This window comes from Amphiura filiformis, chromosome 17 (assembly GCF_039555335.1).
Source record: "Amphiura filiformis chromosome 17, Afil_fr2py, whole genome shotgun sequence".
Lineage (NCBI taxonomy): Eukaryota > Metazoa > Echinodermata > Ophiuroidea > Amphilepidida > Amphiuridae > Amphiura > Amphiura filiformis.
The window spans coordinates 776,673-802,624 of NC_092644.1; the positions used below are offsets into that span (position 1 = coordinate 776,673).

General features: G+C 37.2%; 3 protein-coding genes across 5 annotated transcripts; 1 reads left to right on the forward strand and 2 right to left on the reverse strand.

Moving 5' to 3' along the window:
- The first annotated feature begins 737 nt into the window (after positions 1-737).
- LOC140136769 (uncharacterized) lies at positions 738-10,980 on the forward strand. 3 transcript variants are annotated; one of them, XM_072158357.1, is made up of 8 exons: positions 738-873; positions 1,719-1,828; positions 3,022-3,184; positions 6,443-6,604; positions 6,785-6,979; positions 7,607-7,729; positions 8,678-8,842; positions 9,797-10,980. In XM_072158357.1, exons 1-8 carry the CDS (start codon positions 795-797, stop codon positions 10,444-10,446), a joined length of 1,647 nt encoding a protein of 548 aa, XP_072014458.1. In that variant the 5' UTR covers positions 738-794; the 3' UTR covers positions 10,447-10,980. The 3 variants fall into 3 exon arrangements, with proteins under 3 accessions (XP_072014458.1, XP_072014457.1, XP_072014459.1); XM_072158356.1 differs by having other exon boundaries at positions 8,678-8,845; positions 9,797-10,978; XM_072158358.1 differs by lacking the exon at positions 3,022-3,184 and having other exon boundaries at positions 743-873; positions 8,678-8,845; positions 9,797-10,979.
- A 10,035-nt stretch (positions 10,981-21,015) lies between these two features.
- Positions 21,016-22,158, reverse strand: LOC140138299 (D(1A) dopamine receptor-like). Its single transcript, XM_072160210.1, has one exon. The coding sequence runs from the start codon at positions 22,156-22,158 to the stop codon at positions 21,016-21,018; it is 1,143 nt and encodes a 380-aa protein (XP_072016311.1).
- A 1,088-nt stretch (positions 22,159-23,246) lies between these two features.
- On the reverse strand, positions 23,247-24,221 carry LOC140138300 (allatostatin-A receptor-like). Its single transcript, XM_072160211.1, has one exon. It carries the CDS (start codon positions 24,219-24,221, stop codon positions 23,247-23,249), a length of 975 nt encoding a protein of 324 aa, XP_072016312.1.
- Positions 24,222-25,952: the final 1,731 nt, after the last annotated feature.

Here is a 25,952-nt window from a genome sequence, read left to right on the forward strand (position 1 = left end):
CACATCACTCACAGATTAAAGAAATATAAATTTAATTATATCTGTTTGAGTGGCACTTTCTAAAATGTGTTGAAATTATTTGATATGAAAATCTGTTAAAAACATGAACAAAACTATATTTCTAAAATATAAAGTATTGTCAAACCACTTTTGACCAGGTATCTAGTAATTTCAACGTTTACTACAGATATTTCCCAGTATCGGAGATACCACTTTCCTTCTTTTTCCTGAATTCATTCTTCTATAAATTCAAAAAAATCCGCACTTTTAATTATCTTCAGCCCCCCCTTTTTTTTTTTTGAGTGACCCTAAGTGGCATCTCTGCGGTATAATTATGTTGGTATTCCCCGGTATTTTCCACCCAAGCCGGTAAATGAATTTACTAGAATTTAGAATTTAACTAGTATTTACTAGAACTATAATTAAAATGTTTATTTTGCCAATCTTATACCAAAGTATATAACGTAGGTCCTAATGTTGCATGCACACAATAATAAAACCCTATGTAGAATCACAGTCGAAAGGTGTAAAAATATTCGAACGTAACGCTCCCCTTCGAGTCGCCAAATCTGGTAAATTGTTTTATGAGACAACCTTAATGTTTCCCTTTTCAAAATTACTGAACCTTGGAATAACGGACCGGAATTCTCTTTATCTTTTATTCTTCTTACTTGGTGAGCCTGAACACATCCTGTTCCATGTATTCACCTCAGTTATTCACTTGAACTTGTTAAATACATAGTACGTGAACACATATTGAGGTGATCTCAGGCCCATAGCAGTTGTACACTATTATGATGGGTTTGAATTCTAAGTTGATATCATCTACTATTCTCATAATACTGGGATTGTTATATGAAAGCCAAAGTCAAGGTAAGAGTTCATCCAGGATTTTAAATTGTAGTGTGTACAATATCATTTTATAATATGTCTAGTATTATTATACAGTATGCAAAATATTAAGTACCGACATGTTCCACAGTATGGCACTATGATGCGCCGTCATTATGTGAGAATACTTTATGAGAGCCACACTCACATCCCACCTACTACCCTCGAGTTTGAGTAAGGTCCACAAACATTGTTGTCGCTAAAATGAGCAAAAAGTATTGACTAACGCCTACCTGAAGTCTATTGAACGCTTTAAAGCCATATTATAACATTTCTTTAAAAATAGATTAGTATTCATTTTCAATAAAATGTCCCCTTTTGATTTTCAGCCGAACAAGTGAGGTAAAGCAAAGAAAATTGGAATTTACTACTAGCGCCAATAATGCATGTTACTCCGGCGGTTGTATGGTACGATCCTCTGGCGTGTGTGTGTCTGTCCCGCACACCGTGTACGTACTACTGTGTTAACATCGCATACGCGTTCGACTAATATTTTTATCGTAATAATAAAACGACGGTTCCGGCGGTTTATTCAAAATCTCGGATTTTGACAAAACTACAGGACCGAAAGTCTTGATTTTTGCAGAGAATCTTTGTTTACTAAAGTACATTACAATCGTGTAAAAATCTGAATTTGAAAAAAAAAATTGAGGGCGTTCTGCTCAGCAAATGTTATAGTATGGCTTTAATAGATGACCCTTTTTAAGGATACCACGTTTGGGGTTGGCTGGCAATTAAGTGATTTTTGGGACAGATATTTATTGGCACTGGTTCGACAAATCGGACCACAGGTAATATATACTCATGACTGTTAACTGTTTATGCAGAATGCCCTCCTGGACTCGTCAAATATTCTAAATCTAATGGATGTATGGACATGTTGGACTGTTCAGAAAATGCTGCAGGGAAAACTATACTTCCACCAACTCTTCTGGAGGTAAGAGGATTCTTTAAACCTCTATTGATCATATAAAACCGAGTAGAATTCCACTTGCTGTAACAATTATTTTTATGGGTACAGTACATTTTTTATTTGTGACTAGCTCCAACAAAAAGCTACAAAACGGAATATGTCGCCAGACATGTTTTTTGAAATATGTGACCCGGCAGCACAAACGAACCGTAAATTCCCTAAATTGTATTCTGAGTTATGGTGTAAAATGTGTACGAAGGTCGTATTCATCGGTCACTAAAGCTGGCGGCGACATCTGTCTTATTTTGATAGTCACAACACCAATCAATAATCCTATATTATTGAAGTGGATAATAAGCTTCTACCTTAGATGGCTATAGAACTTTTAATAACTCTGGTCTTTGTTTGCTTTTGCTAAATCCTTTTCAAGTGGTGGGTTATTTGTAGGCCCTATAGGTATGCATAACCAACAATTAACAATGAGAGAACCTTCTTAAACCTCGTTGAATTGGGGATGATTTGAAATGACCCCAATTATGACTGTTTTATATTTATTGCCAGCAATGTGGAAAAAGAGACACACATAGAAACCATAACTCCGCTTCTGGATATCGTTTGAAGTCAAATGATATACCATTTTTAAGTTTATGATGTTTATTTTTAAACACGAAATAAAACAAAATTGACCGGGGAGGAATTTACGGCTCATTCGCCGTGGACGGTCACATATAAACCTTTAAAGTTGATATTCCCATAAAAAATGAAATTTTGGAATTGTTATGGTATTTGACTTTCAAATCCTTGAAAGTACTTATTAAAAAGAATTTTATTTAATCAATAATTATCAGTTGAACTATGATACTCCCTATTCAATCCTGTGTACATGGTGTAAGGCATTATAGTCCATTGGCAAAGTGCATAGTTTTCAAACATCGTCCATTTTTTGTGTGTGATTAAGGCTTAGAACTAAGTTATAACTCTGATGAAAAGTCATCCGCGGAGTCAAGAAATTTACTCCCAATGTGGAGTCATTTTAGACATACAGTCGCAGAGTGGCTGGACTCTGCTTTTAAAGTCACCCTGACTCCAGTTTGGCTTTCAGTGTACGTTAAAACCTGATCAACCCTTATACAAAGGATGATACAAAGCAGACCGTAGTATATAGTGTTTGTATCCGGGAGTGTCGTTGATAATACAGTTAATGATTTATGTTTTAGTCACCAGACGTAAGTGATTGTGTTCGCCAAAAAACTGGAATTACACGTCCATCATCGTCGTTTAATCCCAAATGCCCCGTTGGGGGATACCAGTCTGGGGTTACAGATGTCGAAACGTTTGCAGGAAGTTTGAACTGCGCATTCTGCATGAAATTGGTCATAAGTAAGCGGTTATAAAACCCCTAATGAATAGCCTAGAATTGATAAAATTGTAGCACATCTAACGAAAGGGGCGCACCATTTTTTTGAATAGCTTTGCTAGGGGTCAATGGGACAAAGCAGTGAAAGCAACAAATGCGTGGCGAATCAACAATCAACCTCGAGTCCGCAAAATTTATAGTATTAATCAAATTGTAGCACGTCTAACCATGCTAACAAAAGGGACGTTCAAATGTTTGAATAGGGTTCAAAGGGACGAAGCGTTATGATGCTCATGAGATTGGTCAGATTTAAGGTTGCGAATATAGTGACAAAATGTTGAACGCTCTGCATATCGTGATCTGGCACATGATACCTACAACACTCGCATATTGACTCGGAGAACAGAGGACGAGTCCCTACCCAGCAAACACAAAAACGTTTTAAATAAGTTATATTTTGGCTTTTGGTTTAGGTAAAAACGTTTTAATAACATTAAAATGTCGGGTTATATAAAGGTCATGATAACGTTTTAAAACATTTTGTATGAAAACACACTACATCAATATGTTTAAATGTTTTCAAAAAATGTTATCCTAAACTATTTTTGCAAACATTTTTGCTAAATATTGTGTCAATACTTTTATTTGAACCCAGCAAACACAGAAATGTTCTTAAAATATTTTTTCAAAACCTTTTAATAACATTTAAATGTCGGGTTATATAAAGGTCATGAAAACGTTTTTAAAACGTTATTGAAAATATTTTGGGCAAACATTTTTCGACAAATATTTTTTCAACCACAAAATATTTTTTCAACCTCTGTTTGTATGATTATATTAGGCTGGCGGGTAAGCCATACTGCAGTTACTGTCCGTTTTCCTATACACAATACACAGTGCTCTCACCATTGACGCGTGACCCTACAAATGATGTATGTTGGGAGAATGGACACTTGCCTAGTTAACATCACTGTGTGAGAAATAACCAGCCAATATTTTATTTATTCTCCAAAACTTCTAGCAAATATATTTCTCTAACATGACCTAAAATTACAGCTAGGTTAGATGTTCAGAAATGGTCGCACTTTTGTAAAATATGAGTGAGGGCAAGGCATAGCTAGTCAACTCCCCGTGTTATTTGAATGGAGATTTGACCGAAAATATTGGTATCGGACCGCTCACTTCTGAAGGATGCCACAAAAAAACCGGTAAAAGCTACATTTAAATTATTCTAAATAGGTTCTAGAAAATAAAGTTTTGTAACATGTCCTAAATTTTTAGCTAATTTAGGTGTTTGGAGAGGGTCGTACTTTTGTGTTTTAGGAAGGACATGTAAACGACAGATAACACCAAAAATATGAAGAAATTATTTCTAAACCGTGTTAAGTCAAAAATCATTATGTTGCTCATTTTCAAGAATGCTGGTTTACAAAAAGCACGACATTGTCTGATTTCGTGAACAAAGCCACACATAACATTGTTTCCTTTCGTTTCCTTTATAATCGGTTACCCAACTGAAGCTATGAATACCAGCTTTATTGCGATATCGCACATGAAAACAGTCACTTGTGCACAACCAGAGAAGATCCGATTTAATCAGTTGAGCTGTTTCAATGAGTGTTATCTTGGTTTAATAGCTTTTAATGGGGTTAAGTCCTGCAAAGGTCGAGATGAATTCTACTGTAGACATGACTGCATCATGCATCATTTATTGATCACGTACACTGGTGTGTAATGTGTTGTTTGTACTGTTCACCCTTGACTGCTCATATCCATAAGTACCAGACTTGAGTCCTGTTTATCAGGGACAGTCTGTGTAGCTCAGTGGTTAGAGCGCTCGCCCGACAAGCGAGAGGTCTGGGGTTCAAGTCCCCGCACAGGAAGGTATGTCCGGAGTTTTTTTTCTCTGGTATATCTGCCTATGCATGTAATGTTTCCATTTGTAAATTCATGTTAAAATGTGCTAGTGTGCGATGCGTAATTCTTCTTTCCCCTGTATATTGATATATTAAGAATAACGATTTAGCATCATTAATTTGATCTCATCCGCTTATAGTTGTAATGTTTGAATGTTTCCATGTTCCAGTGTATGATGCGTAAGCCTCTTCCTCTGTTTGCATGATTATATTAGGCTGGCGGGTAAGCATCATTAATTGATCTCGTACACTGGTGTGTAATGTGTTGTTTGTACTGTTCACCCTTGACTGCTCATATCCATAAGTACCAGACTTGAGTCCTGTTTATCAGGGACAGTCTGTGTAGCTCAGTGGTTAGAGCGCTCGCCCGACAAGCGAGAGGTCTGGGGTTCAAGTCCCTGCACAGGCAGGTATGTCCGGAGTTTTTCCTCTGGTATATCTGCCTATGTATGTTATGTTTCCATTTGTAAATTCATGTTTAAATGTGCTAGTGTGGGATGCATAATTCTTCTTTCCCCTGTATATTGATATATTAAGAATAACGATTTAGCATCATTAATTTGATCTCGTGCGCTAGTTGTAATGTTTGAATGTTTCCATGTTCCAGTGTATGATGCGTAAGCCTCTTCCTCTGTTTTCACAAAATAACATTTTGTTTAGAATATCAAGTTTTCAAGAATGTTTTTGGAATGCTATTAAAACGTTTTTATACCCTTTATATAACCCGACATTTAAACGTTTTCTGTAACACATTTTTGTTTGCTGAGCAAAAAATACTTTTTAAGGTTATGAAAACGTTTTATAGTCTTAATATACCCTTTATATAACCCGACATTTAAACGTTTTCTGACAACCTTTTATAACCTTTTGCGAATGATGTCGAAAACGTTTTGTGTTTGCTGGGTATGCCTTAAAAGAGACATTACGCTTAAGTTTTAGTAATTTGAATTATGAGCCCCGTTGAAGGTAAAATATCCAAATGATGTGCCAAAATAATACCCCCCTCTCTCGGCCTGCCAACAAATCTTTGCACCTCCCCCTTTTTACACATGCCCTAATTTGGGGATCCCAATTTCTTAACCTTGAATGGTTTACATATGATGAGAGCGCAGCTATATTATGATGCGACCTCTATCCCTTTTTGGCTTGCAAAAATTTGCTTTATTGATTGATTGATATGATTGATTGATTGATTGATTTATATGATTGATTGATTTATATGATTTATATGGTTGATTGATTGATTGATTGATTGATTGATTGATTGATTGAGTGATTGATTGAGTGATTGATTGAGTGATTTATTTATTTAATACAGTTTGTTCATTTATCTTTCATTTTGTTTTAATTATTTTTCATTAACAGCTCGATTTGCTACCTACCCCGCTGGAACTCCGTGTTCTTGGGGAAGAAAAAAACGCAACCTTGGCGGTATTTCTAATCCTGTACCAGTAATACTTCACCTGAATAGAACACAGATGGCTTCAGTACCTGTAGAAAAGATCGGACCTGACCCAGTTGATGTTAGTAAGTAGATTATTTTTCAAATATATATTAGTGCATAGTCCGGTTGGGACTTTGGTGAAGGAGGAGGAGGAAGAGGAAGAAGAAGAGAAAACAGAAGCATTCAGATCTTTAAAAACACATTATTGCATGTTCAGCAACAAGTTTAATGAATGTGCTTTATTCTCTTCGTGAATGTTATAGCTTTGACCATAGCAAATACCGAAGGCCGATCTTCAAGGCGACTGGAATTCGGCTTCGGATACCAGCAGATGTCGGTGCAAATTGGTTTTATCAACTCCACCACGTTTGTTCAACTCTCCGATCCAAGCGCGGGCATTATTGGTGAACCAGGAGCCGTGTATTTCATTGTCGATGAAGATAGTATACCGGTAGTAGGCAAGCGATTTTAATTACTATTCATTTTGCATGATTGTTATCGAAACGCATGCCATGTAAAGAGGCCGAGGTTTATGCTCTCATGAAATACGTACCTACAATCTTGGAATAAAGTTCTAGGGACACTAGCTACACTTTGTGAAAATTCTCGTCAACGAATGATTCGTGATCAACGAAATAACGTATATTGTGTTTTGGAATAAACAGAACATTTTACAACAATGATTTAGCCTTTACTCTCCCTATAAATCGAAAGTGTTGGAATACTTTGGAAAACTGCTGAATACATTTGGATGTAATCCTCAACATTGCATTTGGAAGGGTTGCCAGGTTCCCGTTAATAGGAAAGTGTTTAAAGGTGTTTTTTTTCCAAGATTGTATACTAGTATTAGCACTTTAGAAGAGAGACTAGGTTACGACACGCTTGAAGTAAGATTCTCACATAGCAGTTTTATGCACACAGTACAAGCATGCTGTGGTCCTTCCTCCGAGTTTTTCGTTCTTAATGTGTCTTTCATAATGAAATGTGATATTTGCTTTTATCCCTTCCTTTAACTTTCCTCATATGTTTTATGATTTAGCAAAATATCTTTGTCCAAAGAGTATACATATTTTAATTCGTTTCAGAAGTTTCAAGCTGCACCGGCAAAAGATGCGTCAATGGTCATTGTGTAGACGCCGACTATTCGCTAGGTACGCTGGCTCGATGTATCTGCGATTCCGGTTGGACTGGGGAAAGTTGCGATAGAAGTGAGTGCCAATAGTTATAAAAAGGAAACAATAAAAATAAAAGTTCGTAAAATCTTTTCATTCAACCTATGTCTATAGAAGTGAACACCAATTGTAACAAACCGTGATACCGGTAAATTAAATCGTTTTAGTTTCAATGTTGAGTAATTTTTACTCATTTGTTGAGTTGTGACCTAGTATGAGGTCAATGTTGAATATTGTTTTACTCAACTGTTGAGACGTGACCTTTTTACTCAGTGTTGATTAAGATATATTTAGAGTGCAAAACCTAGCTGAAAATTAAGGTTTCAGTCGCAACGTCGTTTTCCTGTCAGCAATAGACATGATTGGTTAATCTGAGAATTTCGTGATCCTAGCATCCTCTTTTTATGACATTTTTCAGTACATATCCACGAAAAAAGCTTATTCCCAAAATGTCAGTTGATTCCGATTTTGCGTTTGCGAGTTATGCATGATTTAGTGTATTACGCTGCTCCATAGGCCACTGTTCAGTGTAATTTTCTTTCTGGTATATACCAGAACGAAATTCGGATTCGGTGATATTTTTGCTAAACGATTAATCTGCAAGAAATTTTTGGAATATAAGCATTATGTAGCCAGAGGTATCCAGTGGTATAAAAATCTCAACTTTTTTTGAGAAAAGTGGGGGATGAGGCTGCGGATGACGAAATGCCCTTTTAATTTCGCTACGACATATCACTGCATGACAGATCTAGTGGGAAGAAAAACGCTATTTTATTTATAATAACCGCAGTCATTTATAGTCCAAGAATATTATGTCAAAGGTAAAATAATGGACCTATTTGATTAAGCTAATACTCTTGGACTAACTTTATTTCCAAAGAGAATAAAAGAAAATAGTTTCCAAAAGAGTAATTTGCGAAACTCTTCTGATTTCTAACCAAGCTATTAATTCTATTCTTCTTCCTCTTTTCTTTTCTACGGCAGTGTTATGGGAATGGGCAGAATGGGGTTCATGCAGTGTGACGTGTGGTGATGGAGTTAGGAACAGGTACAGGAAATGCTACGACAACGATGGAGAAGCATCTATGGAAAAATGCCCGGAATCAAATGACAATAGTTCAGAATCTTTGGAATGCAACTTGCAGAATTGTAGTAAATATTTTTTTCTTCTACTATAATTCTACAATATTCTCTCAATTAGTGCATATATTGTTCATTCGTACGCATGCCTTATAATGCGTAATATATGCATTTTAAGACTTACGTAATAGATATGCGCAAATATAGTGTCTTATGGGGAGGATGCGACAGCGCCGACGCGGGAGACACCCCTTGACTGATCGCCATACGTGGAAGCAATATACGGTAGGGTAAAAAACAATAGCGTATTCGCCGATGTAGTAAATACGTCATCATGGTCATAGCTTAGTTACTGGTTGACGCTTGATTTGCACACCAGTTCCTAGTGGCGGCACCAGAAATTCCAGGGGCCAAAATGAAACACTTTTGCACAAAATTGACGCAAAAATTGGAAATTTGTGTGATTTGGGGTTTTTTTGCCTCAAAAGTAGGGGGAGGGCTGGGGCAAGAAAACATTGGGGGATGCTATCCTTGTCCCACCGTAGCGCCGCCACTGCGGCGTTACTTTGCATTTGTATTGTGATTATTTTGATCGTTGTTCCGAGCACAGATAGCGTGAACCATTTAACCTCACAGGCTGGCAGCGATCGATTGTGTCATCACACTACGACAGCAAATAATAAACGCAGGAATGTATCTTCACTATGCATTGGAATGTAGGCCTATATTGAACATTTTAAGATTTTCGAAGCAGATATCGCCAAACCTTCCCATACCTCTGTTTTGGCAAAATGAATATTCAATATTTATGGGTACATATATCAAATTCCAAGAGGGTCATCCAAGGTCAAAAAGTCACATAGAGGGGAATGTTGAAAGTGATTTAATTTTGATAAATTTAGCATGCTTAGTGGCAATAGTCCTAGACTTCCCTCTAGTCCACTTGTCCATTGTGCATACTCTATTATTATTGTTTTATTATTGTTTTATTATTGTTTTATTATTATTGTTTAATTTTACCAGCTGCCCTTTGTTTTGCTTCCGACTCTATGGTTCGCGTGAAGCCACTGACTTACGATGACCCGAAAATAGAACGCAAGCGAATGGATCAACTGAAAGTAGGCGATCTTGTGGAAGGCTTTGACCCGGAAACCAACTCGGTAGCATTTTCCGAAGTGTACTTCACTGCTCATGACGAAGAAACCAGCAACTCCTTTCGCTTGATAAAGATAGTATTCGGATTCGAGGATGAGAAAGAGTTATCTATTCGTCTGCATTCGAAGCATTTGATCTACGCATGCAGTATTAAAGACAAAACTGAACCAAATGCAAACGCTAACTCTTGTCGTTATCCACCGATGAATCCAGTAACCGCTGGAAGCGTGAAAATCGGCGACATCTTGTGGGTGAGAAATTCTGCCGGTGAATTCTCGCCTAGATCAGTGATCGATATCTGTGAGTCCTGGAATGGCATTCGACATCCAATGACTCTTAACCATTACATTGTTGTAGATGATATTTTGGCGTCTGTTCATATGTATGATGAATGGATGCACAGGCAGGTCACGGCTCCGTTGAGATTTTTGTATGGCATCAGCCCGTCTATTACCGACACAAGCCTGGTTAAGAACATGGTTGAGAAGCTGGTCCAAATTTGGCATCAACATTTCTAGTAAATGATTTGAGGGACATGTTTGGATGAAATTTAGTAAGATTAAGAAAAATTTGAACTATAGGGAAAGTCAAGCTATAGGGTAAGATGGGGTAAGTGGGACAGTGGGGTAAGTGGGACACTTTAGTATTATACTTCATCTTCTTTGCAGCACTAAATCTACCAATACGATACCGAATGGTGACGTACCCCCATTGCAAATATGCATGTTATAATTTCACTGCTCAATATTGGAGTTTATGTGGTATTTGAGCTGCGGGAGATACTTGATGTAGGGTTAATTCTCTAATCAGGGATGCTTATGAATGGAGACAATAAAACGTACACAAAGATGACGGCCATTTGCAGTAGATCATGGACATCAATATTGGTCAGTGTTTCTAGAACATAATATCACATTTTCCCTCTTTTAAAAGGATAGAACTTTAACTGTTAAATACAATAATTAATGTTCTTGTACAATTATCCTGCATATAACCATTGTTAACTTTGACAATGAACAATAAACAATTGTTTCTTTAAAACAACAAAGTCTCTAAAGTTCTTTTTATCTATGAGTCTCTTTATAGTCTCTAGAATCATGATATGTGTAAATGTAGAATTTAAGAATGCAATATATGTGGTCCAATTTTTTTCAACCAAGGTACCAACATTTACTAGCACTGCACCCTTATTCCTACTACATGTGTTTTTGCTCAATTATGATGCGTATGTGGTGTAATACATGTATGAAAATATGTGTAGACAGACATATCTTTAAGTATAGAGTCATTTTGCGTGCTTGTTATTTTCCATGAAATAACATTAAAACACAATAGCATTATTATCACTCAACTGAATTTAAGTTCACAATATCAGTTTAAATAAATTATCATCTGCTTCACATATTTCTTTTTATGTGAAATTGAAGGAAACAAAATTATCATGGTTTATTCATGTATCACATACATAATCTTATTTCACTTTTGTTTTATGAAAATAACCAAGACAAATGCATTTTGCATCAATGTCCAATTTGTCTTCAGAATACATGTAATCAAATGTATGAATTTCACTTTTTTCTTTTTATGTGAAATTATTCAAAACAAAACAGGCTTTGCATATTAAAATGTCTCATTAAAATACATGTAATCAGGCATGAAAACTGATTATAGAATGAAAACAATGAAAAATGGCAATTTCACTTGATTTTGATGCCAAAAATAACTGGGAAAAAATACTGCCAGTTTTCATGTCTAATAAATTTGGAACTTGCCATATCTCAAAATGAATATTTTTATCTAAATTTCTTCAATGAGTCTATTTGGCTTTCTGATGGTTCTTGCTGGTCTTGCAGCTGCAGGGTTGATCTCTTGCTGCCGCGGTTGGTTTCTCGCTGCTGGTTGTTCTCTTTCAGCTGGTTGATTTCTTACAGCTGGTTGGTTTCTCGCTGCTGGTTGTTCTGTTGCAGCTGGTTGGTCTTGCTGTCTTTCAGGTGTAGCTGTATGTCTGTTCTGCAGCTGGTCTGTTAGATTTTCTGATGTGTGCACGATTTTTTCTCAGAAAACTTCCACTGGTCAGCTTCACTAGGCAGGATCGATGTTGTAACTTTCTGTCAAATACACCATCCTTTGATTCTGGTCATGTATTGTCTCTGGGATGTTGAAGACACACTGGATCTCCAACTTTCAACTCTTGTAGCTTGCGTGCACTCTTATCATGTGCTGCTTGACATACTTTGTGTTTACTGGTTTTGGTTTAAGCAAAGTTGGTTTCATGGGCAAATTTGATTTTAATCTGTCTATTCATCAGCAGCTCAGCAGGAAATTTCCCACAATTTTTTAATGTCTGTCCTGTTCTTTCAGCCATTGGACTTCACGTATATTGGCGATGAAGTGGTGTGTTTGAATTCTCATTTCCCGTTTGAAAAATCGCTGCAATATTTTTGAAAAGGCGTTAAAATATTTTCGCACAATAACCACTATTTTTACAAGTAACTAATTTTAAGTTGTATGTGCGTCTATGCACATGTACACACTTTTTTTGAGAGCCCCCGCCCCCCGTCGCCTTCCTCGCCTTTCTCCCTAATAATTGGTTGATTTGTGACGTATATACATTCCGGGTTACTGCATTGAGAATTCAGAAAACGTATTTTTGTGGAAGACAGATAGTGTAATCCTTCCTATCAATCTTCGAAGCTTCATGTTAAGGTTAGCAACAACTTTAAACTGTTGCGATTTGGTAGTTCATATCATCTTGCGAATGGTAGTGAGCTTTGTCAAAAATTGCATTGCTCAATTCATAGTGAGCTTGTAGAAGAATCTAAATATCACAGATATACTTTTGTAGGTCCTGTGGTTCTTGAGTTATGTTGTAAAAAGGGCTGAAACAACAACACTTTTGTAAAACGTAGAAAACTCATTGGCAGCAATAAATTAAAGCAAGTTTTCAAAGTATATGATTTGTAGAATAAACTTTGGCAAAACATCAAGATGTTATTTTTCAATAATATATTGATTTAGATAATGAAAATCGATTTTTCGGTTGCTTCGACCAACAATACCTCGTCTACCCTTAACGTTATATTGCATACTCAAGGAACACCGACAATGCAATCCCTAAATCGTCATATTTAAAGTCACTGTTTTCCCTGTGATTCCCCGAAATGGAAGGAAAAATTCACGCCAAAGAAAAGTGTTTAATCGAACAGTGTAAATAGGTATTATTGATTTAAAAAGTTCTCAGTTTCGTCGGCCTCTATTATTTATATTAAATGATTATTGATAATGATAACATAATGTTTCGTTGTAAGTTTGAATAATTAAACTAACTCTGATTGCATTTTGCGTTCCTTCAAAATCACTTTTTCAGAATTTCCTAATCATATTCCGTTACGAAAAATGCTATATAATCAGTCCCAGAAGAACGCCAAATATGGATTAAAAGACCTTTGACCTTGGATGTACAACAGCATGTTATGATCTAATGGGAAACTGTGCACATCAACAAACACCATTTCTATCAAAAAGGCACCGGCCGATATAATTTGAAACCACATAAATTACTAGAGTTGGTTCTTCTCTTGGATTTGGACCAAGCTTTAGAATATCGACTGTTGCGTTTTGAAATAAAACAAACCAGAAATTTATCACCCATTGTAAGAGATATGGCACATGTACCGAATACATGTACATACATTGGCTGACCTTGTGGATTTCCTGGCCCAGCCATGCTAACCACATAAGGAGATTATACGATTAACCTAGAGCAGCTTTTGTCATAGCAGGGTATTATTATGTAATACTCCTGATCCATATTTGGCGTTCTCTTGGACTGATAATAAACAATAACAAGTTCAGGTCATCGCGCTTCACAGACATGCGAGAAAGAAAAGGTATAAAGCGGATACGTGACGCCTGGGAAAGGGAAAATAAAACGGCTCTTTTCATAGCCACCACCTGTGTTGGTGTCCTTTGAAAAGTATTGTGTAAACACACTTTCATGGATCTGGCACCCGAATTAATTTTAGTAAAATAGTATGTGACATAATCAAGGTGAATGAGTCGGATGTCGCTAATATTGTTTTTGAGATATTGACAAAAACAGTGTTCAAATTCTTTTGTTTTATATTGTTTTCAGCCATTGATAAATTGCTCATAACTCGGTAACCAGATGTCCGATTTTGATGGGGTTTGCATCAAAATGTAGCATTTATCAACTGCCAGAAAATGATGTAAAAAACAAACTTCTTATTGAAAATTGCCGACATGTGACTCATTCCCCTTGATCATGTGACATATCAGTAAGCCGATTGTCGTATGTAGTATGTCTGGTAAATTTTTCAGATATTTTTGCGTTATGTGTGAAAAGAAGCTCGGTCGTCATATCTATGGTAAAAAGGTAAAAGTTCTGAAGTTGCAGAGAAGGCAGTTTCAGGACCAGCAAAATTGCGGTGCTAATGGAACGAGCTTCTAAATTTCAATGGGCGTTGACACTACAATCTAGAATAGTTAATCATTTTTAAGATAGTTTAATCCTCTGGTAGTGATAAAGGTAAACTGAAACTGCCATGTAAGAGAGACATTGCAATCCTTCATATAAATAATCATGTTTAAAGTCGCTGTTTTCCCCCGAAGCGGGAAACTCAGGGAGTTCATGCTTTAAAGTTGTTAATCTATTAGTGCAAATAGCAAATGTACCATGATAAAGAACATTCGCAGTTTCGTACTGGCCTAGATGGTGAAATTATCATTACTTTATGTTCATTACGTTTTTAATATTAAAGAAGTTAAACCAACTCTCAGTACATGTTACTCTAGTTCCTTTAAAAACACGTTTCTTCAAGTTTCTTCATTGTGTTCACTTTCTATGGTTACGAAGACTATATAAATATAAACATTATGACAAGTTTATTTCTTCGCGCGTTGATCAGTGATGTGGGAAAGAAATACTAACATGTCGTTTTGATCGAAATCGAATACGTGACACGAAGCCTGGGAGAAAAGGAATAAAATACAAAATAGCCACTACCGTCTGTCGGTAGCGTTTTGCAGACCTTCTCAGGGCACTTTCAAAGTTTGTATTATATTTGAATTGTTGTCTAGATTAATCAGTATAAGATGATATAATAGTCAGTAAGCCGATTGTCGTTTGCAGCATGTCCGGTAGAATTTTCGTACACGTCTTCGTGTCAAAACGTAGATAAATGGGTCAAGACATGCATTGCCAAACTGCATCAAGATCAATCCATAGATAAGATCAGGATCACTGCATTTTTCACATTTACCATATCCAGCCGCGATATCGCTGTAGATCACATAGAGACTGTATGGTAACATACAAATGGCCATGGCTGATACCAAACCAACTAGAGTTATCCCTGGTTTGATATAGCGATTTCTAATATTTGCCTCCGCATGCCCGCCTTTCTGATCATGCTGATTGGGATAAGTAACCTTTTGTTGAGAGCTACGGCATTCATTATGTTCATCCGGAATATCAGTTGAATCACTTGAATGGCCACATGCTGGAGGATTTCCGCGTGCGTTGGAAGACACCTTCATCCCATGCGTCAATGTCGTTGCCTTCATCAACCGAAGCCGGAGTTGGTAAAGAAACGCAACACTTAGCGTGCACACTAAGATCACGGGACATAAGTAGAGAACAATGAAGAAAGAGAGGGCAAAACTATGAATCCTCCGGGGTGGTGATAAACAGTACTTGGAGTAGTCAATACCACCCGCTACATCATTAAGTCCCTTGGCTTTTTCCCAACATGCCATTTCTATAACTGCCGTTATCAGAGAAAATATCCAGCCTGATGCGATCACTTTGTACACTCCTTTACGTGTTATGATCTTAATGTATTGAGGATATTCCAGATATACTAACAAGAAACGATCTGCGCTTATTGTCATAAGCGCAAACAGAGTTCCATGAACGCTTATGTCGATGAAAAACAAATTTATAGCGCAGCCGATTTCTCCCATTGGCCATTGGTTCGGTGTTATGTACAAGGGTGAGCCCAGAGGTAAAACTATCATACCAGTGAGTAGATCGGAACACGCCAGGTTTAATATCAGTAATTCGCTTGGTTTTTCTCGCAGCGATGGCATCTTCCAAAATGCTGTAATAGTCCCAAGATTCATGAAAATAGTGACGAAAATTAAGATTGGGAGAAACACTGCAAATCCAATGTCCACATCAAGGTGATTAGATGTTGCCTTCTGTGCCGAAGGAAGCACATTCGTTATATCCATGGTAAAATGTTAAAAGTTCGGAAAGGAGGGTTGTGGAGACGACAATTTTAGGACCTCCAAAACGCACAGTGTATGGAGAGAACGCTTCTAAGTTTCTAATGTCAATGCCGGGGCGTTGAAACTAGGAAATAGAATGGTATCGGTATGAAACCTTTTCTTCTGATATTCAATTCATGAACTTTGAAATAAGTGATACAAATGTAAAGGAAGGTTTTTGTTTTTTTTTCACTATGTTATTATCTTATCTACTGTTGGTGCTTCCGTTGAACTTAAGTCTAGAAACAGTGTTACCGCCCACCATAACTCGGTTACCTTCAAATGCAACAGTTTATTTTCACAATCATACCTGCAAGCACACCGGAACATGTCATATATATTTAGTATCAATTATTTCGCTGGGTGTTCAGCGATGACATCTTCCAAAATGCTGTAATTTAAGGAGAATTAACATCGGGAGAAAAGTTACAAATCCAATATCCATCTCAAGGTATCACTATCATGTCGTATCTACGGTATATAGATTATAGGTTCTGAAAGGAGAGTAGCCGAGATGATAATTTCTTGACCTCCTAAATTGTCATGCAAGGGATGGAGCTTTTAATTTTCTCATTCTAAATTGTACATAATCCTTTATTTTCTCTACTTAATTAATAATTCAGATCCTTTAACCGCTAACCAAACATTTTGCTATCTCTTAATACTCACAAGACCATAACTACGTGCACGGTTACTTTAAACAAGTGTAGCCTAGATCCTTCCTGAGGTTAGTCTAAATATCACTAAATATTGCTTGGTTCGGAGCTAGATCTTAAATGTCCGCTGAGCTATAAGGCTTTCATATAATTTGTCTGTTGTTCTCTGCTGTTCGCATACTTGTCTATATTGCAGGTCCCCACGGATTGTCCATATATTTTGCGGAAGCCAGTCGTCTCTCCCAGAGACGCTGTGGAGCGCAGTTGCCCATGGTCCTTGGGGGGGGGGGAAGCTGCCCGCTGGTAAAACATCTTCCACCCTCTTACCCTTTCTGGGATGCTAACCGCCAAAAATTGTAAGATTGCTTATTCCTTTTTTGGCAAATTTTCGTAAATTTTGCCCACTCATTGAATGTCACCTTGCCCTTGGTCCTCTCTGAAAAGGCGGACTTATGGCGGAATGTCCTCCCACCCGATTAGTCCGACAAGTATGACCCGGGTTTCCCTTGGTTTACCAACTATACGCAGACTCTGATTAACTCTCTTCACGCGGGTGTCGACTGCAGACGACATGTTTCAAATTTTGTTTAAAAATTCAAAAATTTCAGAATTGTAAATTTTCATGACCATATTTGGAATCAGCATGAAAACTGCATTAAAATGAGTACAAACAAGCCTAGTATTGGTTTAGTAGTTCTTAAGATAGCTCTTGATATTTTGACAAAAAATTTCAAAACTTGGACTTTTTATGTTGAGGCCTATGGCTAGCACGCAGAGCATTAACCGCGGAAGTCCACCAACCGCCCAGCACTGGACTTTCGCGATTCGTCTTTCTTGCGTCATGTGAAATAGTGATCATAGTCTGAGGTGAGTATAGTCTGACTAAAGAAGTCCTACTTGTCGAACTACACCCTATCAAGAACCAGCTATCTGCTATAGCTACGCATAACCTTTGCCATTTAAAACATGCTAAAATGTTTCAGTTTCTTGTTTCAACATTATGATTTTTTCAAATGTGATTATAATAGTTTCGTTACTGTTACTAATCACAACGACTCAAGGCCAAATACCAATTTTCCCACTTCTCACACAATAACAACACACTCTTTGATTAAGTTAACAATATCTTAATCTTTAATGAAAAGTACAATGATTCTGCACATAAACACTACTATTACTACTTATCCGACAGTCATCTTGTTCTGGTTTACAAGTTCAGTTGCACTAAGTGTTCCAGACAACTGATATTGATATCTTGATTCAAAATTGTGTAGCAAAGATCACAGAATCCTCGCCACAGATGACAAAGTCTGGGGTTCAAGTCCCCGCACAGGCATGTATGTCCGGAATTTTTACTCTGGTATATATGCCTTTGCATGTAATGATTCCATTTGTAAATTCATGTTTAATTGTGCTAGTGTGCGATGCGTAGTTCTTCTTTCCCCTGTATACTTAAATATTTAGCTGGGAGGAAAAACTGTCCTTCATGAAAATTTTGACCTTTTGTATTGAAAATATACATACATTTTTATAAAAGACCTAAAAATGTTAAGTCTTTAAGGAAACCTTATGTATGATAATTATGTTCAATACGAAAGGTCAATATTTTTAATTGATGGACATCTTTTCCGCCCAGCTACATACACTTTATTATGTACATATCATTAGATTTAAAAAGTTTACTATGAGAACTGTTAAATATCAAAACTATCAATGCTTAATAATTTGCTATAAAATTTGTATTGTATCGCGAATTTCAAAATATTAAAATTATATTAATATTAGAAGGATATTCCGCGTATTCAGGATGTAATTTGGTTTATCTGATGGTATCAGGAGCGCCAGATGAGCCCATATTCGGCTTCTCCGATGTCGCAGAGTTCCTAACCGTTTTATTCAACCCTTTAACAGTCAGGAATTTCTAGCGATTCACCATCAGTTCAGTACAGGATTTGATAGTATCCACCTCCACAGTTCTTCGACATCTGGTTAGGGGGGGTCCATGAAACCTGTGTGCCCGAGAAGCTGAATATGTGTGTTGATCTGGCGTCCCTGATACCAGTTGAAGTACGGTACCTCAAATTATAAGTCACTTTAGTTGCGAGACGCCTTGCCTTTCTACGGAGGCAGCCTGTTTAGAAAGGTCTGCTGCAGTGAGGCACTTGACAAGTGGTCTGGCAATAGTTTACACATATTAGAGTGCAAAAAAATGCACAACTCGGGTCATGCGAGCCCGAGTCTTGATCATCACCGGAAGCAATTCATTTTCATAGAACATAAACATTTCAGACTAGGTCAAAGGAGTGTGTAAATGCCAGCTGTGTAAATCAGTTCGTATGCTATCAACATTATGATTTTTACACATTTTACACTGTAAAAAATATGCAGTGCCTTAATAAACTATTGTACATGTAATAAATTACAACTAATTCATAAAACAATTGAATACATGAATACAGAACTCACCCAAGTCCATGGGAAGTGATTTTGAGAGAAAAACCTGTGTATCATTTTAATTCCTTCAGTTAGATTTACCTGGTCAATATGGTAAGTTTTACGTGAAAATGAGTGGATTAACCTGTATTAGGTATGACGATTAGCATTTCAGGGACTTCGTGGGGTTCGTTTTAAATTTTGGACTTGGGTGGTTTTTTGAATCATATACAAAGACAATAATGTTAGAATGAGATTACCACTAGTAAGATAATACTAAATAAAGCACACAGGTATGTATAATGTTGATAAGCATTCTGCCATGTAATATAAACCACACACTTTCCTTTATTAAACCCATTTTTTTTTTCAAAAGTCACTCTCTAGCAATGAATGTGTTACAAGTGGACTTTTATACATACTGGATTTCAATCAATGTGTTACAAGACTCAAATAGTGGAATTGGGTGGTTCTTTCATACATGCTATTTTTCACATGCTCAATAGACACAGAGGATGAATTTGAGTTTCATACATATGACAGACCTATGTATAGCAACAATTTCCCATGCTTAACTCAATTTAGCCAACGTATGGACTTGGGTGGGTTTTGTATTCATATATTCAATTCATTGTTTATCACAAATTTGTATAACTTACATAGTATTGCTATTTTCCCGAAAATATTGACAATTTACGCAAATCATTAAGTAAATAGTTTACACATTTTTTACACATTTTAGATTGTACAGTTACATGATACATTTAATTCATAATATAAATAATTCTTATTATTCTTAGCATCAAACTTGTGTAATAATTGTCATTTTTCTGAATAAAATGGTAATTTAAGCAAATCTGGCAATATCTTACATTGCAATTTGGCCATAGAAAAACTGCTCAGTGCCCACCCCTAATATAAGGCACAATCTTGTGATTGCCGGAGACCTCTAGCTCCTTTAAATAGTAAACGTATTTAGTATGTACATGATTAAGAAAATTCCCGGTTTCGTCGGACATGAGATTAAATTTAAAGTCGTTTTAATAACAATTTTAAAAACTGACTCTGACTACATTACTCTCGTTCCTTCAAAAACAGTTTTCATAATTTCTTAATCATGTTCAGTTATGAAAATAAACTGAGCTCAAAAAGCTTAATTATTGTCATTTTTACAATATTATAGTCAGTTGAAGCTCATAGAAACGACGGCTGTGAGCATAAAACTCTATCATAGTTTTGGTGGCACCTTAAAGCCATATTGTAACATTGGCTGTGGAGGACGCCCTCAATAGTTTGCCAAATTTGTTCACGATTATGATGTACTTTATTAAACTAACATACTCTGCAAAAATCAAGACTTTGGGTACCGTAGTTTTGTCAAAATCTGAGATTTTGAATATTAAAGCGCATTATTACGATGAAAATATTAATCGAACACGTACGTGATGTTCATAACACAATACGTACATGTACATGGCGTGCGGGACGGCTATACAACAATCAAAGGATCTTGCTGTAGCAATGACAACCGACGGAGTGACATGCACTGGCGACATCGGCGCTGGAAGTAAATTATAATTTTCTTTACTTTAACTCAGTTGTTTGGCTCAAAATTAAAATGTGACAAAAGAAATACTGATCTATTGTTATGGAAATATTACAATAAGCCTTTAATTACTCTTAGTAAATCAGTATTAGTTAGCATGGTTAGTAAGCCGATTGTCGTTTGCAGCATGTCTGATAATATTTGCGTACTCGTCTTCGTGTCAAAACGTAGATAAATGGGTCAAGACATGCATTGCAAAACTGCATCAGGATCAATCCGTAGATAAGATCAGGATTACTGCAGTTGTCACATTCACCATGCGCAGCCGCGATATCGCTGTAAAACACATAGAAAATGTATGGTAACATACAGATGGCCATGGCTGACACCAAACCGATAAGAGTTATTCCTGGTTTGATATAACGATTTCTAACATTTGCCTCTGACCCGGTTTTCCGATTAGGAAGAGTAGCGACTTGTTGCGAACTGGGCTTTTCATTAGGGGCAGAGGATACCGCGGAGGATACCTCCGTGGACCGCTCCGTGGTATCACTTGAATGGCTGGTACAGGTTGCAGTATTTCCACGTGCATTGGAAGACTCCTTCAACTCATGTGTCATTGCCGTTGTCTTCTTCAACCGAAGACGGAGTTGGTAAAGAAACGCAACACTTAGAGTGCACACCAAGATCACGGGACATACGTAGAGAACAAAGAAGAAAGATAGGGCAAAACTGCGAACTCTCCGGGGTGGTGATAAACAGATCTTGGAGTAGTCAATACCACCTGCTACATCATTAAGTCCCTTGGCTTTTTCCCAACACGCCATTTCTATAACTGCCGTTATTAGAGTAAATATCCAGCCTGCTGCGATTACTTTGTACACTCCTTTACGCGTTACGTTTTTAATATATTGAGGATATTCCAGATATACTAACAAGAACCGATCTGCACTTATTGTTGAAAGAGCAAACAATGTTCCATGAAGGCTGATATCGACTGAAAATATCCAGATAGCACAACCGATTTCTCCAAATGGCCACTGATTTGGTATAATGTACAAAGGAGACGCCAGAGGTAACACAAATACACCTGTTATTATATCGGAACACGCCAAGTTTAATATCAGTAACTCGCTGGGTTTTTCTCGCAGCGATGGCATCTTCCAAAATGCTATAATAGTCCCCAAGTTCATGACAGTAGTCACGAGAATGAAGATCGGGAGAAAAATTGCAAATCCAATATCCACCTCAAGGCGATCAGATGTTGCGTTCTCCGTGGAAAGAAGCTCGGTCGTCATATCCATGGTAAAAAGGTAAAAGCTCTTAAAGGAGAGTTTGGCGGAGAAGACAGTTTCAGGACCTGTAAAAATGCGGTGCTTTAGGAGCGAGTTCCTAACGATCAATTACCGTTGAAACTACATAATATATAAATGGCTAATTGTTTTTAAGCCTCCTCTAGTAGTGACAAAAGGAAACTGATTACGATCAGTATATAAAGAATGCAGAACATCCGGGTTACAATATTGAGTATATTGCGTGTATATCGCCTTGATAAATGCCGTGTAAGACAGACATGCATTGCAATCCTTCATATCAATCTTCATATTTAAAGTCGCTATTTCCCGGTGATTCCCCGAAGCGGGAAACTCAGGGAAGTTCATGCTTAAATAAGGTGTTTTAATCTGACAGTGCAGATATCAAATATAGTATATATGATCAAGAACATTCTCAGTTTCGTGCTGGCCTAGATAGTGAAATGAACAAACCATCACGTTTCCAATGCAAGTCGTTTAAAGTTAAAACTAATAATACTCTGACTACATTTTACTCTCGTTCCTTGGAAAACAGCTTTTCAGAGTTACTTCACAATGTTCAGTTACGAAAAAGTAAGCGAAGGTTTAGTGTAAGTAAGGGCTATCTGCATTTTTGGCGATATTGAAGTTTTGGTACCAAAATAATCCTGAGAACACTGAGAATATTCTGGACACAAAGGCTATTTGTGTTGAAATTTACATATGGATTTCAAAATCAGACTTCAAGAGCAAAAGTGGAATTTTGTTTAGTGCAATAAAAAGGGCTATCTGCGAAGCTTCCAAGTGTGTGTATATGCAACGTAGGGGGTCTCTGGTGTTTAGAGCAACAAAGAACTATCTGCAAACGTTTTTGCTCATATCTCGAAATTCCCAATTTTTAGCCCCGTTGCACTAACCCTTCGATATACGCAATGACAAGTTCAGGTCATCGCCCTTCATCCGTTATGAGAGAAAAAAGCAACATGTCAGTTGCAATTTGATCGAAATCGAATACGTAACACGAAACCTGGGACAAAATAAAAATTACAAAACCGCTTTCAAAGTTTGCACTTGAATTGCTGTTGATCTGATCAGTATAGTCAGTAAGCCGATTGTCGTTTGCAGCATGTGCGGTAAAATTTGCGAACTCGTTTCCTAGTCAAAACGTAGATAAATGGGTCAAGACATGCATTGCAAAACTGCATCAGGATCAATCCATAGATAAGATCGGGATCACTGCATTTTTCGCATTTACCATGTCCAGCCGCGATATCGCTGTAAAGCACATATAGACTGTATGGTAACATACAAATGGCCATGGCTGATACCAAACCAACAAGAGTTATTCCTGGTTTGACGTAGCGATTTCTAACATTTGCCTCCGCATGCCCGCCTTTCTGATTGGGAAGAGCAACGTTTTGGTCAGCATCCAGTATTGTCTCCGACGCAGTATCACTTGAATGGCCACATACATTGGAAGACACCTTCAACTCATGTGTCAATGTCGTTGTCTTCTTCAACCGAAGGCGGAGCTGGTAAAGAAACGCAACACTGAGCGTGCACACTAAGATCACGGGACATAGGTAGAGAATAATGAAGAAGGACAGGGCAAAATTATGAACTCTCCGCGGTGGTGATAAACAGATCTTGGAGTAGTCAATACCACCCGCTACATCATTAAGTCCCTTGGCTTTTTCCCAACATGCCATTTCTATAACTGCCGTCAACAGAGCAAATAACCAGCCTGATGTGATCACTTTGTACACTCCTTTACGCGTTATGATCTTCATATATTGAGGATATTCCAGATATACTAACAAGAAGCGATCTGCGCTTATTGTCATAAGCGCAAACAGAGTTCCATGAACGCTTATGTCGATGAAAAACAAAAATATAGCACAGCCGATTTCACCCATTGGCCATTGGTTTGGTGTTATGTACAAGGGTGAGCCAAGAGGTAAAACTATCATACCAGTGAGTAGATCGGAACATGCCAGGTTTAATATCAGTAATTCGCTGGGTTTTTCACGCAGCGATGGCATCTTCCAAAATGCTGCAACAGTCCCAACGTTCATGACGATAGTGACGAAAATTAACATTGGGAGAAAAATTGCAAATCCGATGTCCACCTCAACATTATCAAGGTGGTTAAAAGTGGCGTTCTGTGTAGAAAGAAGCTCGGTCGTCACATCCATAGTAAAAGTTCGACGTTCTGAAAAGGGGTTTACAATAACATGGTTGTCAAAGGAAAGGACCTCCAAAACGTGCAGACTATGGAGAACGTTTCTAATTTCAATGCCAGGGCGTTGAAACTAGGAAATGGAATGGTCCCGGGAAATGGTGTATCGTTATGATACATATTCTTCCTATATTCATGTATTGGCTGAATAAACACGTTAATTAAGGATAGTTTTGGTTTTTGGTTTCAATATGTTATTTTCTTATCCACATATGATGCTTCCGTTAGATTTATACTCCAGATTGGGATCAAATCTAACAATTGTTCATCTGTGTTTGGATCAAAAGTTGTTAACTCATCTAAGACAAACAACGTATAATACTATTGGATATTGCCTTTACGGTTACTTTGCATGTAACTTTTAAATATAGCTTAACAAAAATAAATATGATATGGATATAATGTTAACATAATGAATAATATAACCATGACCCACCAGGAAACAATCGATTTTCATATCGATATACAGCTGCCGTGTGCAGATGAGTACAATATACTGTGTGTAAATATTGCCAAATGTTCACAGGGCAGCTATTGCACTTACCCACTTCTGGTACTGGATGAGCTGTCGATATAAAATTTGCTTTAAAGAATTTATTTTCCAGTTTCGATCATTGAGCGATCGTGATTTGTGTAAAACATTATTATATTATAAGTTTTTAAAATTATATTTGCGGATTGTTTTCACAATCATCGGAGCAGACCCTGTATCGGAGCAAACAGGACCATGTCTTGTTGAATATCATTATTATCTCGCTGGGTTTTTCTCATAGCGATGGCATCTTCCAAAATACTGTAATTATAACCCCCAAGTCTTTTTTTTTGGTGATGTGCACCCTTGAAGATGGCTAGCCTGCTGGCTTAAGAAACCTGACCTAAAATTCATCTTTTTTTAAAACTTTTTCAGTGTAACTTTCAATATAATAATTTTAATGATTTTAATACCACCTGTGAAGGCTGTGATATTTAGCTATACTTATTCTCATCAAATTCTACTACTACTGGTGACCAGTCTGGAGTTAAGCTTACACATAGCAGAATTCTGCAGCCTTGCCTGCAGCTACTACTGTCTTCTAATAGGCTAGCATCCTTTACTGCTAAGTACGAATTTCATCAGATATTTAAGGTGAGATCATTCCTTGTTTCCTCATCAAAGATGTTTACGGCCCTTAATATCATCATCCTTCTTATTGGGACAGCGTCGACTACCAGTCTTTGTTTACCTGGTTCTGCACATCTGTCTGTAACTCGGACACATAGTCATAAACCATTGCAGTATTCAAAAAGCAGACTCTGCTACTTCACGAATTGTACACCAACATTTCAGCTCATACTCAGCGGGGATATAGAAATCAACCCCGGGCCTAATTTTCAACAATTATCCGACTCTTTATTTAATGATTCTCACGCATCTGCATCCGACTCTACATTCAACTCTTCTGCATCAACCTCATCTACAATACCATGTAATCGAATTACATCCCTTTTCTTCAACTCCCGCAGCATCATGAACAAGTTACCAGATTTCCATACCTTACTAGATGTGGAATCTCCTGATATTGTTGTT

What these genes read in the sequence shown, in the direction of transcription:
- LOC140136769 (XM_072158356.1), top strand. Translation starts at nt 795, where the DNA reads ATGATGGGTTTGAATTCTAAGTTGATATCATCTACTATTCTCATAATA. An exon ending in CTGCATGAAATTGGTCATAA is followed by an intron (nt 3,185 to 6,442) that starts GTAAGCGGTTAT and finishes TTTCATTAACAG; the next exon opens with CTCGATTTGCTACCTACCCC. An exon ending in ATGCAACTTGCAGAATTGTA is followed by an intron (nt 8,846 to 9,796) that starts GTAAATATTTTT and finishes TAATTTTACCAG; the next exon opens with CTGCCCTTTGTTTTGCTTCC.
- LOC140138299 (XM_072160210.1), bottom strand. Translation starts at nt 22,158, where the DNA reads ATGGATATGACGACCGAGCTTCTTTCCACGGAGAACGCAACATCTGAT.
- LOC140138300 (XM_072160211.1), bottom strand. Translation starts at nt 24,221, where the DNA reads ATGAACGTTGGGACTGTTGCAGCATTTTGGAAGATGCCATCGCTGCGT.